The sequence below is a fragment of the Callorhinus ursinus genome, unplaced genomic scaffold, assembly GCF_003265705.2.
Source record: "Callorhinus ursinus isolate GAN/ISIS: 27379988/994484 unplaced genomic scaffold, GSC_fseal_2.0 scaffold72, whole genome shotgun sequence".
Taxonomy (NCBI): domain Eukaryota; kingdom Metazoa; phylum Chordata; class Mammalia; order Carnivora; family Otariidae; genus Callorhinus; species Callorhinus ursinus.
The window spans coordinates 5,707,689-5,724,372 of NW_027397134.1; the positions used below are offsets into that span (position 1 = coordinate 5,707,689).

General features: G+C 41.7%; 1 protein-coding gene across 6 annotated transcripts in view; it reads right to left on the reverse strand.

Annotated features, from left to right (window-relative positions):
* Positions 1-935: 935 nt before the first annotated feature.
* Positions 936-16,684, reverse strand: part of PRR14L (proline rich 14 like) — a 55,336-nt gene continuing 39,587 nt past the window's right edge. For all 6 annotated transcript variants that reach the window (XM_073886845.1, XM_025858063.2, XM_025858061.2 and 3 more), the window contains 5 exons: positions 15,264-15,335; positions 14,438-14,609; positions 13,768-13,874; positions 7,242-7,313; positions 936-5,367 (listed from right to left, as the gene is read on the reverse strand). In XM_073886845.1, coding sequence (XP_073742946.1) covers positions 5,103-5,367; positions 7,242-7,313; positions 13,768-13,874; positions 14,438-14,609; positions 15,264-15,335 — 688 coding nt within the window. In that variant the 3' untranslated portion in view covers positions 936-5,102. The remainder of the gene's footprint in view (positions 5,368-7,241; positions 7,314-13,767; positions 13,875-14,437; positions 14,610-15,263; positions 15,336-16,684) is intronic.

Consider the following 16,684-nt stretch of genomic DNA (forward strand, 5'->3'; position numbering starts at 1 on the left):
GTCAAGCTTATTCCAAATAGGCTAATATTTGAAACATATTTTGACTTGACTTTATAACTCCTTTCTCCCCCCCCCCAGCCAAATGAGAAATTAAGGTGCACTATTTAAAAATCATACTTAAAATACTTGCTCAGCAACCCCACCTCACTTGGTATGACTCAGATCTGAATGAGTCTTAGTGGTTTCCAAATACCAAATTCTGTCATGAGATAATCTGCGGCCACTGAGTACATTTTATTTTATGTAAGATTTATTTTTTTCCTTTAGAGAGAAAGAGTGAGAGTCAGCTCAAGGAGAGACAGAGGGACAGAGGGAGAGGGAGAGGGAGAGAAGCAGACTCCCCCCACTGAGCATGGAGCCCAATGTAGGGTTCAATCCCACGACCCCATGATCATGACCTGAGCCAAAACCAAGAGTCGGATGCTCAACCAACTGTGCCACCCAGGTGTTCCCCCACTGAATAAAGTTTCAAAGGCTCACTGCAGGCTCAGAAGGTCACCCAAAGGTGGAGTTTTAAACATGTTCTGAGCGCAGGACAGTCCTCAGAAAATGGTGAAACCTCATGACATTATAGGTAAAATTTTAACTTATTACCAAGCCAGAACAATAAAATAACAGGGGTGCCTGACTGGCTCAGTTGGTAGAGCATGTGACTCTTGATCTTGGGGTTTGAAGTTCGAGCCCCATGCTGGGTGTAGAGATTAAAAAAAATTTTTTTTTTTAAATTTTATTTTGAGAGAGAGAGAGAACAGAGAGGCAGAGGGAGAAAGAGAATCTCAAGCATATTACATGCTGAGCACAGAGCACCACATGGGGCTCAATCTCACAACCCTGAGATCATGACCTGAGCCAAAATCAAGAGTTGGACACTTAACTGACTGAGCCACCCAGGTGCCCCCCTTTTTTTTTTTTTTTAAGGACAACAGCCTTGAGAGTTATTTGAAAGGTTTTCAAAAAAAAATTTATTTTCATAAATTAACACACATAACAGTGGGAATTTTAGAGTCACAAACTACCAAACAGAAAAGGAAATGCAGGGGCATCTTGTATGCCAATGTTACCAAAAATGTACAAATTTCACTGAACTATTGACCATGATAATATATAAACACTTCAGGCAGCTATTTACTGGCCCAGACCTGCCCAAGGAGATGCTGAGGCCTCTCGCCAAGAATTCAGATCCAATTCAGCACCAGGGAGGGGCTCATGAAGACACACGACGAACAAGCCATCAAATCTGAGTATATACTGTGCTAGATGGCAGGCTATACGGGGACCCTCACTTAATCAAATTAGCGCTTGCTGCTCAATTTGTGGTTAGATGGTAATATAAAACTTTTGATTTTTGTAAAACTAAGCCTTCCTCCGAAGCCAGCTGTTTACATTAAGAAGTGCAGTTGTGGTAAGGAGCTCTTCCCTTGCATGAATCCAGGAAAGGCTACTCCATACCTCTGGCCAATTATTTAGACTTTGGATACAGCCACCCACAATGTGTTTAAAAGGTCCTTTCCATGATACCAGGGGAAAAGCTTCCCAAGACAAAACAAAACAAAACAAGGGAATTAAAGAAAGCACCAACTGCATACTCCTCCCTCAGGTGATGGGAGAAAAGTATCACTGACTAAAAGTTGGTCTTCCGTGGATCTTACTGTACATGGTATGAGATGGAATCCCAGCCTGGGGATGGAGCGCTGGCTGCGTGTTCCATTAGGCTGCACCAAAGCCTTGGCTCTGCTGCCCAGGTCCCGCATCTTCCACATGCTCTCGGTCTGGCGGGCAGGGAGTGAGCCCTGGGGGGAAGGATCATGCCCGGATGGCAGGATCTGGAATTTACCTCAGGTTGGCTCCGGTGCCCACGCAAAAGACCCTTTCAGGCAAAACTGTGACAAAGTGTCATGATTTTCACAGCTCTTGAAGGAGCGCTGAGTTTTGGGATTCACAGCATGAATTTCTAAGCTCTTCAGGCTCCAAGTAAGGCAAACGCTACATGTCTTTCCACTGTACCTTCCTCAGCTGTAGCTCTTAGAGTAAGGTCACTAAGAAAAAGTGGACATAATCTGCTTGAATAGGTGATGAGGTAAATTTAAACTAATGGAGAAATGAAGCTGGAAAGGCGACCAAAAGAGAACGGGAAAGTGGGTGGGGAGCAGATGAGGGGCAAACACAGCTATAAACTGAAAGATGAAAAAGCAACCACCCATAGTTGAAGTTTCAGTGAAAAGCTGATGGGCAGAACCCTGATTGGACCTGAGATTTCTCCTCTCTTTCCCATATTAAAAACACTAAACCTCTGGAGTTGAGTTATAGCTGAGTAAATTATAGTTAATTATAACTTCCCACCGCTTGGGGTGGGAAGTCCCCATACTCAGAAACTGTACCAGCCCCCAGCAGCAGGAGACCTCCAGTAGCTCCGGGCAGGTGGGGTGCCAGCGGCCGACTAACGCCTCCCATAGCGGGCAGCTTCCACAGGCTCCGAGGACCACAGAGAGCGTTGCAGCTGGCCAGGCCAATGACGACAATGGATGCTAAGACAGGTGTGGCTGAGCGCGGCTAGAACTTGATGTATCAACTTCAGGCAAGCAATTTCAAGTTTGCAATGGGGGCCCCTTCTTAACTTGGAAGCAGGGGAAGGCCCCTTAGTCAGGGGGTGGGCCAAGAATTTCAAGGATAGGCAGGGCTGCCTCAGAGCTGCTTCTCTCCCACATGGCCAGGACAAGGAGAGAGCCCAGGCCTCCACTTCCTCCATGCCTCCAACGTTCCACATCACTGCTCCTGGCTCTTCCAAGTGCCATGCCTATATAGGGCGAACTTGAAATTGTGTCTCTGTAATGGTGGTGATGCCACAGCTGTGCCCACTCGACCTCAGTCTGCTGGATGACATGGCTGACTCGTCTACACTGGCAACGGAGCTGGCAAACAGGGCTCTGCTGAGTTGCTGGGAGTTTGCACGCTGTCCAGCAGCACTCCCTAAAAATCTCTGTTGGAGGGTGCAATGGATTACTAATCCCACTCCTTTAGGCGAAAAGACAGAGAGAAGCATTTAGTGTCTAAGGACCCTGTCCCAGGAAGGGACAGGTACTGAGGTGAAACACAGGTCGTGTCTATACAGTCTGGGCAAAGTGGATGTAGAACGACGGAATCTAGTTCACATCATCCAGAGCCAGTGTGGAAGTGTGGCTCTCTTCTAATGCTATTTGGCCATGGCCTTAGAAGCCTCCTTGGGTCACCAGGTATGTATTTCACTTACTAAATGCTATGTCTGAGGCAGTGGGCCTAGAAGACAGATGTGGCACTTTTTTTTTTCTTGCTCATGTCAGTTCCTCTGCTCCAGTGTGGCATAGACTGTCAACCTGCAAAGGAAAGGCACATAGAGACCCCCCCGCCCCCGCCCCATCTCCCCACCCACTCACAAATGGGGAGACAAAGGAACCCTAGGAGACACACTCCAGGACGGCACCACTCGCTCTTCTCTAACAGACTGGCTTTGAAAATATCTCTGGAGTTCTGACAGTCTCCATGGGTGCATGCTTCCCAGCAGTGGCTCTTAGGAGAATGGGAAGAGGTGACCAGTGTCCTGAGGCTGGGTGTAGCATCTCACTTACCAGCCAAGGAATGTTAGTTCTCTGAACTTTTGTTTTGAGAGCAAGAGAGAAAGAAAGATAAAACACAAGGGAAGGAGGTTGGGGGAAGCAGGGCTTCCACAGAGGAGTTAAGTGGAAAAGGAATGACACCTCTGGGCCTGGTTGATCCACACAGCATCCTTCTGCCCACAGACTCCCGCGAGCCCAGATGAAGGAACTCCGCTGACTCTGGCACTCCACAAAATTTCCAGTAGGTTTGACACAGGAGCCCCCAAATAAGATGGTGTCCTCCGAGAGGGCTGGTGGTGGAATTTCATGATCCCACTGCAAGGATGCATCACTGGGTCTGAACCACATCCTGTCTCACTTCCACTTTTGGAGCAAGTTGCTCTGACAGCTGCAAACACTCTGGGTTGGACTTTATCACCGCCTGAGCTGTTGTACCCAACTTTGTTATATGCTACTACTTCAGATAAAACCCATTAAGACCACACCCAACGTTCATATTTTTTAAATGGTTGGGAGGAAAACCTGCTCTTATTTCCATCATTAAAATAAACACATCAACTTAGTGAGCAAGAATGAGAACCCAGATGAAAAAGTACTCCAGCTAATGAGTTACACTGGAAGGTGGACATGGGGAAGGGGCTGCTTGAAACACATGATGGGAAAATGTCTCTCCATTGTCCCATACTATGCACTGATATACTGGGTCAAATGCCTGTCATATATTCTGAAGACATGTATTGTCTTTCTCCTTGATGTCTTAAAAAATTTGTTTTAAAATCACATTTAAAGGCTCCAAACATGCAGCAATAATACAAAAAAAAAAAAAAGGAAATAAAACAAATGAAAATAATCAACACCACAACATTAAAAAGTGCAACTTACTTCGAATGGGGCCTGGACGGGCTCCTCTGGCACTAGTGACCCACAGTCACAGAGGGGAGAAAATCATGGGAAAAAGCCACACACACACACACACACACACACACACACACACACACACACAGTTCTAGGCAGACGGACTCAAAGGATTAGGAAACACAACAGCTCCTCTTTCCTCCACTACTGAAATGAGCCGGTGAGACCACACAGGACAGGACGCCAGGTCCCCCTCCCTAGGCCACGTCTCTAAATGATCTTGGTCTAGCACCACCGTAAACAATGCAGAACTTTCACACGGACGTGCAAATGCTGTGAGTCCTTGGAATCCTAGTGTTACCGAACGTGTGCTGTGTCCTCCTCCTGAGGATGGCGAGTGGGGGAGGAGGCCAGATGTCATTCAGGACCATTTCCAGGAGAAAGGGAGCATTCCTGAGGTTCAATACTCAGCAGTAGAAGTAGAGGACCCTCCTTCACCATTTCCTAAAAAGGTTGCACCTCAAAATAGGTAAAAATCCATGGACTGCCTTTTGAGTAGTTTGGGCGGTAGGGCAAAATTAGGCAACCTCTTCCAAGGAGCCTGGAAAATCTAAAATCGAGACCCCCAAACCGAATTGCTTCTCAACAACCAGATGGTCACTCCTGCTCCTCCTCTTCCTTGGCAAAAAAGGTCTCCAATTCCATTAGTTTCTGTATCAACAGAGCATCCAGCTCTCGACTCTGCAGAGCCGCCTTCTGGGCCCTGGTAAAGCTGCCTGCCACCTTGACCTTACCACGAGCTCTCCTCTTTCGTGGGACGGTAAAATCCTGAAATTCTAGAACTCGTTTTCTCTTCTGTTGGCTGATTGAGATTAGTGTACCATTTCGTTCCTTGGGTTCCTCAAAGATGGTCTCCAAACACCTGAGGGCAGAGCACAAAAAAGACTCAACACCACACCGACTCACATGGCACATCTCCTGGGCCACCAACTGTTCTGGTCAACTGGGGCTTAAATGACTAACGACTACTTACTCAGCTGTTTCCTCTGGCCAGTATCTATCTTTTTTTGTATGAAAAAAAAATTTTATGGATACGTAATATGGGAACACAGAGTGAAAAAACTGCAGCTGGACAAAAGGGTAAAGAATACAAGGCCAGCCCCTGTTGGCAACAGCAGCAAATTTTTTGTGTATCCTTCCAAAAGTCATTCAATGCACAGACTTGCATAAATAAGCATATATTATCAGAGATAACCCTTTTGCATAAAGTACCAGAGAATAAACATTTTAAAATTAATGAGCCACAGAGGACTCTATTACATACTCTTTTTTGTTTTTAAATAACCCTTTAAAAATGTAGAAACCATCCTTTGCTGACAGACTGTAACAAAAAAAGGAAAGAAAGAAAAGAAAGGAAATAGGCCACTGGCTGAATTTGGCCTGTAGTCTGCTGACCCATGACATATATCCTCCACTTTGGTTTTCTCCTCTTACTCAAATGGTAACAAATTACATACACTGTCCTATGCACTGTGCCTCTCTGACTTGTCAGTACTTATTTTTTCAAAGATTTTATTTATTTATTTGACGGAGAGAGAGAGAGAGCACAAGCAGGGGGAGCAGGAGAGGAAGAAGTAGGCTCCCCACTGAGCAGGGATCCGGACACGGGGCTTGATCCCAGAACCCTGGGATCATGACCTGAACCGAAGGCAGACTGACTTGACTGACTGAGCCACCCAGGTGCCCCATCAATAACTTTTAAGATTATTCTAATTTGGTACATGGGTATCTGATTCATTCTTTTTTTTCTAAAGATTTTATTTATTTGGGAGAGAGAGAGGGATTGAGAGAACGAGTGGGAGGAGGGGCAGAGGGAGAAGCAGACTCCCTGTGAAGCAGGGAGCCCAACTCAGGACTCAATCCCAGGACCCTGGGATCATGACTTGAGCCAAAGGCAGATGCTTAACCAACTGAGCCACCCAGGTGTCCCATTCTTTTTTTTTTTTTTTTTTAATTTTTAAAGAATTTTTATTTATTTATTTGAGACCGAGAGTGTGAGAGAGCACAAGTAGGGGGTAGGGGCAGAGGGTGAAGGAGAAGCAGACTCCCCGCAGAACAGGGAGTCCGACATGGGACTCAATCCCAGGACCTTGGGATCATGACCTGAGCTGAAGGCAGACGCTTAATCGACTGAGCCAGCCAGGCACTCCTGATTCATTCTTTTTAATGGCTATACAGTACATTCCATTATAAGGCTGGATTATAATTTAATCAGAACTCGATTAGTGGATATTTTCAGTTGTTTCCAATCCTTTCCTATTATTTAGCAAGCTGTAATGAATCATCTTGTACAAATGACTTAGAGCAAATGTTCACCTTACAGGATAAAATCCTAGAACTCTCCTGCTACAACCTGGACACAACAGGAACTGAATTAATGTTCCCTAACTTAAACTGAATTCAGACTTGAAAGTAGCCAATGAAATTTGTTCTGTATTTGGGTTTGGAATCCTATCTGAAGACTGATGATTATTAGTCCTGAAGAAGAGAGCTGACCTATTTGTTAAAAACACAAGTACAAACTGAAGTAAGATGTTTTCTGTACCTACTTCATTCAACACATGTTCCTGTCCCATCCTACCACCAACCCCAGTTCAAAAGCTGGAAAGTAAAAATATCAATTCATGTTATTTCCAATAACTGAACATAAAACATTTCTGAAGTGAAAGGATTGAAGATTTACATCGACCATTTCAGAAGCCCTCCCAGTCTATAAAGTCCTACTCATGTACCCACCTGTTGGCAGGAGGAGACTTATAATTCTTATTGGTATAGATTTCTTCTAAACTAAACTCCTTTTTCTTCAACCTGAAAAGAGAACAAAATGAGTTCTTCATGCTGTTCTTTTTTAAAGATTTTATTTATTTATGAGAGGAGAGAAAGTGCGAGAGCATGAGCGGGGTGGGGGGGGGAGGGAGGAGCAGACCCCCGCTGATCAGGGAGCCTGATGCAGGACCCTGGGATCATGACCTGAGCTGAAGGCAGACTCTCAACCAACTGAGCTACCCAGACACCCTTCTCCACGCTCTCTTGAGAGAAAAGACTGCCTTCCCAGCTCGAAGGGCTTCTTTTCTTTCAGCCCTTCCGCAATGAGTTTTAGATGTGTCTCACGTGCATGACACATACTAGATTTTCTTTTCTAGGCTGCCAATTTTCAGCTTTATGAAATTTTGTCTATACTTGCTACCAATGATATAACTGTATTTATACCTATTGTATTTTACAGCTTCTTTTAATCCTACCTTTTCAATGTTTTTCTTTCCCTTGACTGACTCCTTACTTTCTATCCCCCCTTTCTGGCTTGGAAATTATACATTCCCCTTTTATTGGCTGGCAAGAATTTTAATAAGTATATTTAACTTGGAAACTGAAGTGCATCAATATTTTTACCCTTCTCCCAAACACAGGTCCCTGGAACTTTTTTTTTTTTCTCTTCTTTTTAAAGATTTTATTTATTTATTTGAGAGAGTGAGAATGAGAGACAGAGAGCATGAGAGGGAAGAGGGTCAGAGGGAGAAGCAGACCCCCCGCTGAGCAGGGAGCCCGATGTGGGACTCAATCCTGGGACTCCAGGATCATGACCTGAGCCAAAGGCAGTCGCTTAACCAACTGAGCCACCCAGGCACCCCAGGTCCCTGGAACTTTTAATCCCAATCAAACCCATCTCAATTTATATGTTACTCATGTTCTCTTTTGTCTCCTTTTTTTAATTTTGTAATTTATCTGGTGAAGAAACCAGGTCATTTGACCTGTGGCTTCCCCAGTCTAGATTTTGATTACACCCACATAGTATCATTTAACCTGTTCCTCTGACCCAAACATATGGGAAATACTACAGGTATTTCCTACAGATCGACAATTGAGATATAAAGGCATAATCAGATTTAGGTGTTTTGGTTTTTTTTTTAAGATTTTATTATTTATTTGAGAGAGAGAGAAAGAGAAAGAGAAAGAGAGCATGAGATAGGGCAGGGTCAGAGGGAGCAGACTCCCTGCCGAGCAGGGAGCCCGATGTGGGACTCGATCCCAGGACTCCATGATCATGACCTAAGCTGAAGGCAGTCACTTAACCGATGAAGCCACCCAGGTGACCCAGATTTAGGTGCTTTGATAGGAAGATTTTTAGATGGTGGTGTATACTTTTATCATGAGGGACGTGGTACCTGTTGTAGACTTTTTTGTAATAGCCACTGAAAAATGTTGACTACATTTACTACTTCTTTAGGGACATACACGGTAATAGTCTATCACTCCTCCAGTCATTAGATAGAATTCTTTTTTTTTTTTTTTTAAAGATTTTATTTATTTATTTAATTGACAGAGACAGACAGCGAGAGAGGGAACACAAGCAGGGGGAGTGGGAGAGGGAGAAGCAGGCTTCCCGCCGAGCAGGGAGCCCGATGCGGGGCTCGATCCCACGACCCTGGGATCATGACCTGAGTCGAAGGCAGTCACTTAACCAACTGAGCCATCCAGGTGCCCCCCAAATTTTATTTTATTATTTTTTTTTAGATTTTTTTTTTTTAATGTATTTATTTGACAGAGAGAGAGACAGAGAGAGAGGGAACACAAGCAGGGAGAGTGGGAGAGGGAGAAGCAGGCCTCCTGCTGAGCAGGGAACCCGATGCGGGGCTGGATCCCAGGACCCTGGGATCATGACCTGAACTGAAGGCAGATGCTTAACAACTGAGCCACCCAGCGCCCCGCCAAATTTTATTTTTAAGTGATCTTTACACCCAACATGTGGCTTGAGCTTACAATCCTGAGAACAAAAGTTGCATACTCTACTGACAGCCAGCCAGGTGCCCCCCCACCCCTCCCCTCCCAAGTTTATTACTCTTAAAATGGCTACTCAGTTGCCCCAATAGCACTTCAGTCTTTCTTTTTACCATTGATTTGAGGGGACACCTTTGTCACATTCTAATTTCCCTATGTATTTGTGTCTATTCCTGGACTTTCTATTTTAATTTACCAATTTGTATGCTTATGCTCTGGCACTATACTGTTCTTATCTATTAAGACTTTACAATATATTGTAGTATCTTTTGGGATTAGTATCTCTCTTATTTCACTCCTTTTCTGAATTTTCCTGGCTATTCTTGCTTCTTTATTTTTCCATATGATTGCATTAAATACAACTTTTCCATTTATTCAAATCTCTCCTTAAAAGGAACAGCTCTTGGTCAAGTGAATTGTATTCAAATTTTCAGTGTATGCTGGTCATGTACCAGTTATCAAATTATTGCTTTTTAGCTCAAAATGTACCCATCAGTACCTACTCTTGTGAAAATGGAATCTGTACTCTTAAGCATTTCTTCTTTACAGTAAGTACGATGCTAAAAGCTTTGGCAGAAGAGGGCATTGGGGAACACTGTAGGAGGAAAGGAGTTTCTCTTCCTGGTTCTGGTAAACTTTTTTCCCTGTCATGGTGCATGTTTGTTGGGATGTCAAGGAGGGGACATTTGGAGAGGGCTCAGCCCTAGTTGTGTGGACAGAGCATGTAGTCCCTTCAGTGCTCTGGCAACCCTAGCCTGGTGATCATGCCACATGCTTCCTGACACATAGTGGCCTCCAGGCCATAAGTCTGCACCCCAACTTCTTGAGGTCTGTTTCCTGTGGCCCTCCTGAAAGAAATACAACATGCTCCATGCCTTATATCCACAGTAGCACCCGCACTCTCCTTGCATGCCTGCCTGCCTCAGCTTGTCTGCACCTCGCAAAGTTGCTATTTCCTGAGTGCCTAGTTCTGGCCTTAGCAACCCAGAGCAAGCTAATGGGTTGCAACCATACCCTTTCCAACAAAGTCTAAATGCCAACCTAGGGAGGTGGCCCCTCTTCCAAGTTTGTCCTTCCTTGAGTACGTGCTCTCAGTCTTAGGGTCCCTCAGAATTCTCTGTACATCTTGTGGTTACTCTCCTATTATAGCTTAACATTCTATACTAAAGTTCCCCTATTTAAAATACTGTATAGTTTGTCTGATTGGACTGACAAGACACATGAACCCCCAAGAGCTAGCTAAATAAGGTTGCCACTAAATACCAGTGGTATTCATACTAGTATACCAGAAGACATGCCACAGAGTACACGAATACCCAGTTTTAGTGGAATCAACCTCCTAATCTTTAATTTCCTAGAACTTCTGGTCATATGTTTGAGAAGTGTCCTTCAATGATCATGCAGAGTTTTCCATTCCTACAAATTCTTTCAGAATAGCACCTATCCATCCTGAATGCTATTTCAGTATATGAATCAAATCCCTGATCTTGCTAATAAGTTCCCTTCAGTAATTAATGAAATCACAGTAAACTTGTATTGGACTGGTCTTTCCCCATTACATATAGTTCCATTAAGAGAGGAGCGGCTTTAGAAATAGGGTACTTTGGCTGGTGTCAGAATATTCAGATTTCAGATATGCTGCAGAATGGGTTTGTCAGAGTGACCCTGCCTCATTTATCTCCTGATTATCATCAAACAATGCCTCTTTCAGAAGGAGGCCCTACTTAGGAAAGAGAGCTTCAAATACCAACATAGCTTGTTCACGTATTTAACCGTATCCAATGTTTCTTCCAAAACTATTCTCAATTCTCATTGACAGTCTGTTATCACTTCAAAAGAAAAGTTCCACTCAACAGTCAATTCTTTTTTAAAAAACATAACCGAAATGTTTACTAGGACTATCAAACATTTGAAGATGAAGTATGTAAAACCCACAGACAAAAATTTTAAGTAATTTCCTTCAGTAAAGGAATAAACTTTAAAAAAAAAATCACATAAAAAATATTTAATTCAATTATTTAATCCTCATCTTATTTTAGCTTATAAAATGTTATAACTTCTACCCTGTTAACAACAGCAAAAATTACAGGATACTGCCATGCAAGTTGGTTTCATAATATTTTCCTCCTACATTAAATATTGAAGCAATCCTAAGATTTACATAAAATAATAGGTTTATTTCTGATTTTTTACATGACTCTTAATTGTTCCTAAAAGTCCAATAATGTTGTTTGATTCATATATGCATACACATTTACTGAAGCAATATCATGCTTTCTACCATACTTCTCACTTCATAATTTATTATTCTAACTACACATTACACTGGTTTATTACAAATCAAGTAATGAGAAATAGCATTACCATGTGGTTTTAATAATGTGCTAGTAAAATAAATTTTTATTTATATGTTACATGATTTTAATTTTGACTTACGGCTTTTACAAATTTACCTTATAAGATGTGTTCCATAATTTATTTCTCAATGGTTTGTATGATTTTCATAAATGCGAATTAACACACTTACTTGAGTTGGAAAACAAAAGTTAGGAACTAAAAATGATTTGGCTGATGGGCTTGAATGATAAAAACTGCCTTTGCCAATTAAGTTATATGTCAAGGGGTGGGGGAACATGCAAAATGGGTGAAGGAGAGTGGGAGATTAGGGCTTTCCATTATGGAATGAGTAGGTACAGCATAGGGATATAGTCAACGGTATTATAATAGCATTGTATGGTGACAGATGGTAGTTACACCTGTCATGAGCACAGCATAATGTATAGTCTTGTTGAATCACAATATTGTACATGTGAAACTCATGTAACATTGTGTCAAGTATATTAAAAAAAAAGTTGTATGTCAAAGCTTTTCCATAAATTTAATGCACTAAATCTACAACTTCAAGGCTTTTTGACAAAAGAGGATGTGAATAAAAGCATTTTATTATTAGGTATCTCAGGCTAAGGTTTGTTAAAAAATCTTATTTTTTCAACCTCTTTCACTATATTGATTTAAATAAAGTATCTCTAAGTGAAAGACCAGCATACAAATTACTGGGCATCTGACACTTACTGGTCAGATCTTTTTCGTGTGTTGCTCATAAAATGAGATAATCACTACCTTCAATGCCTGGTAACAGAACCTATGTGAGTCAGCATTTTTCAGTCCTTTGCTTTCAAAAAAAATTAGGTGATAAATCATTAAATATAATTTGATGATAGATCACTGTGATTTTTTGGCATATTCCTTGAAAGAAGTTCAAAGGACTGAATATCATTACAATATTAAAACTCTCTCCACTCCCAACTCCTTATGTATAATAAAAAGGTTTTTTTAGAACTTATATCTACATATAAATGCAAGATAGAATACATTTGATTCTGAATCCTATTTCATTCTAAGAATAAGTACTATTCAACCTAGGACATCTGAAATATTAAAAAATTTCTCTTGTAAAAACATGGTAGGATGATCAATAAAAGAACTGTAAGATAAAAATATATTAAGACAAAAACCATGTGGGAAAAGTAGAACGTCAATTATGATCACAGTAATAATTATTGCATTTGTGTTGCGTGAAGCAATATAATTGGTACATTACACATTTTTTCCGCAAGTGGACTGTACAGCCATCTTAAGTGTTGGGAATTCTTACTACACTTTACAGACACATTCTTGAAGCTCAGGAGGGTCCAATAATTTGCCCTGGGGTTACTTAAGGGACTACGGTTAAGCTTCTATTTGCCAATGAGAAATGAAGGAGTGAAATCCACCACAAGAAAATGTAACTCTGGAGATCTTTTATAAAACGTTTGTATTTTCATAGTGTGTCTGGGTAATGTATAGTACACCAAATACATAATTTGGTAATCCTTTTTTTCTTTCCACTTCCCTTTTTAGGGTTGCCAGTTATGTCTGTCATAAAAAATAAACCTTTAGAAACCAAGTTTTTAAAGGCCATGAGATAGACCATAGCATGCCATCTGGCATTTTCTTAAAAAAAAAGAAAAAAAAAATTAAACTTCTTTCCCTCATGACATTCGGCCCCTTGTCAATTTTGCACCAGAATGTTGTGAGCTTGGGCTGTGGGTCTGGGTAAAAACTGTGTGAGAGAGAAACCACCTGAGCCATGCGACTGACGCCATGGCCTAACACAGGTGTCTTAACCACTGAGCCTCGGCATCCTCACCTAAACCTGGGGGTGACAATAGTGCTGACCTCCTAGCACCACTAGGGGACGAACAGACTATGTACACAAAGGGACAGCATAATATCTGGCATAGTAAGCTTGATAAAAATGATTAAGAATGCAGAACAATATCCCTGGAACATAAATCTCTGGTCATATTATCAATTAATTCTTTTGGATAAATTCCTAGAAGTATAATAAATAGCTCAGAGTATATGACCACTTAAAAGGTCATTATATTCTATCGAACAATTTTCCAAACAATGTGAACTTATGTGTATTAGAGAAGGAGCTCACCTTTTGGGTCGAGGAAGGCCCATAGGGGTAAGATTAGGGTCTGGTTTAGGAATGGTTTTCCGGATACGAATCTGTGAGACTTTCTTTGGCCTCTTCTCTGGCTCAGCCTATTTTTCAAGATTAAGAAGAAAGATGGTCAAGTTAGAAGACATTTTAAATACATAAAGTCCTTTTTCTTGACTAAAATTTTGCTTCCTCAGTTTACAGTTGACTCTAACTCACAGTTTATGACAAAGCTCTACTTACTCCTGCTGACAGTGTTCTCAGCAACCACTCCCTCTATATTGTTAGAAGAGAATCCACACATTCAGCTCAGATATTTAGATTAGCAATATGAAAGCCTTTAACTGTTGGAGACAGAGAGAGACTGCAAAATGAAGAATACCATTGTTCACTCATCTTTGAATGCATGAAGCAGCTCTTTGGTCCAACTCTCTAAATACTGTTAAATGCTATTGTCAAGAAAAAAGTTTCTGGAAAACAATGCAGATTAAGAGATCCAGAGTAGCCTTCAGTGGCCAAGCAAACTCCTGCCTTGGTAATTTCCAGCTATCAGCTGAAGCTAACAGTGATAAGCAAAGACACTCAGAGGCCTGTGTGTACCCATCATGTGATCTTTGGTCCTCGATGGACACTTCCAATACTGCCCTCGACTCTATCAGCACTTTACCTCTTTCTGTTCTGGAGGGCTGCTCTGTGGATGGGGGCATGCCGCTGCCACACTATCCAGCTCATCAAATTCAGACACCTGGAACTCGGAGGCTGAAAGCAGGAGCTTGCTGACAGCTGAGTCTGTTACCAAGCAAGACTTTGGTACCAAGGCAGGGAATGGAGGCTCTAGTCTAGCACCATGAAAAGAAAAACAGAGAAGGAAAATATGAGACGGGTTTCACTTTCTCCCTTGGCACATTCAACTTCTTAACATCAGACTAAGGTTGAAGATCTTCCCTTTTTCCAGCAATGACGTTTCCAGCCAACCTGTTCTCTAGTTATTTCTGGACACAGCCTGTGTCTATATATTTAAAAAATTAAAATGATGTGGTCAATCCGTTTCATTGGTGTAGAGAAGTTTTTTATAAAGAAAAATGTAAAAAGGAAGAGACTTTTTGGAGGAAAAGGGCATTTAGTGAACTGAACAAATGAACTGTGCTCAATGAGATCAATCCCATCAAGGTAATGAAGCTGGCTCTATGACCAAGAGATAGCTTGAGAGGGAACTTGTGGTACAAAGAGCTGGCTAGTGATTTTGACTCTTTTTCAATAAATGGTACTGATTACACATCCTTAGTCACTACTTATGATAAAACGCATCTGAATCTCGGATCAGGTTTGGAAGGAAAACAGACGTCAGAAACATGCTATGCTCAACCCACACCATCTGCTAGTGTGCCCTCTCAGGTGTTCACTTGTACATTCACTCTTTCTGTCTCTCTCTCTCTCTCTCACACACACACATGCTGCAGGCCCTTACATAGCAGGCACTGCTGGAGGCTTACCTCATCTGACTGCCACTGGTATTATAAGTAGCTTCCATGCCTGGAAGAGGCACATATGGTAACATGGTGTGGCTGAAGTGAAGCAAAAGTACAAAAGCAACAGGTTAGGGCAGTGGAACAACAGGGAAGTTTTGATGCCACTGTGGGTACTCAAAGGTTTTGATGCTACTGATGGCACATGATATTCAATGAGGCCCTAGGAAGACAAGAAATGTCAGTCACTCAGAAAGAAGAAAAAGCCCCCCAGGCCTGAGAATTACATTTATGTGCCCACAACTGCAGTGGAGGCAGGCTGACGGGAAGATTATTTTCTAACTTATCTGGAAAGAAGGTATAGAGAGGAATAAAGAGAGGACAGTAAGAGAAAGGAGGGGAACAAGAATGATTTTGAGTCTTACACCTTCTTTTGTTGAATATATATCTTAAAGATTTCAAAATATAATTCACAGATAAAAAAATCTTGTATTTTTTTTTTTAAAGATTTATTTATTTGACAGAGAGAGACATAGTGTGAGAGGGAACACAAGCAGGGGGAGTGGGAGAGGGTGAAGCAGGCTCCCCGCTGAGCAGGGACCCCCGATGCAGGGCTTGATCCCAGGACCCTGGGATCATGACCTGAGCTGAAGGCAGACACTAAATGACTGAGCCACCCAGGTGTCCCACAAATCTTGTATTATTCATCTATTTATTAATGCCATTAAAATAAAACCTAATTTCTATATCCTTAAAGAAGATTATGAAGAAACCTTATTTTCTTTAAAGCCAAGTTGCACATAAAACATGGTTATGTAGAAGAAAACCATTAACAGAGTTAACTCCTTTGTAATTATGCTTTTATTTGTATAGATGAAGCAATGGTATTCATCACTTATAGATACATCAATAAATGAGGGTGGAGAGCTTTTTAATGCCTCTCAAAGTAAAATTTGTATCAGTTTCTACCAAATTTGGAACATAGTACAGGTTTAATCAATGAGCTGTTTGTACGATGACCATAAAAACAATTCATCTCTTCTTAGAAGTAGATTTGCTCAATGTCTACAAAACAAAGACAATTCAGATTTTTAGAAGGTTTAGTACTAACTAATTCAGGATTCCCTGACAGGTACTGATAAAAGGAAAGAGGCAGGTTGTATACTGGAAAAGGAGCTGACCAAATCAGAAATCAGAAGACCCTGCATCTAGGTCTAGCTCAGCTGAAACACTAACCTGATCTGGGTTAGAAAAAAACATGTGCCTCAAGCTTATCATCTATAAAAACAGCAAAAAAGAAGCCCATTCAACCTCCATTAGAGAGTGCTGAAGGTTCAAATAAGAAAATCCTTTGGGGGTGCCTAGCTGCCTCAGTCAGACGGGCAGGCAGCTCTTGATCTTAGGGTCATGAGTTCAAGCCCCACAGTGGGTGTAGATTAAATAAATAA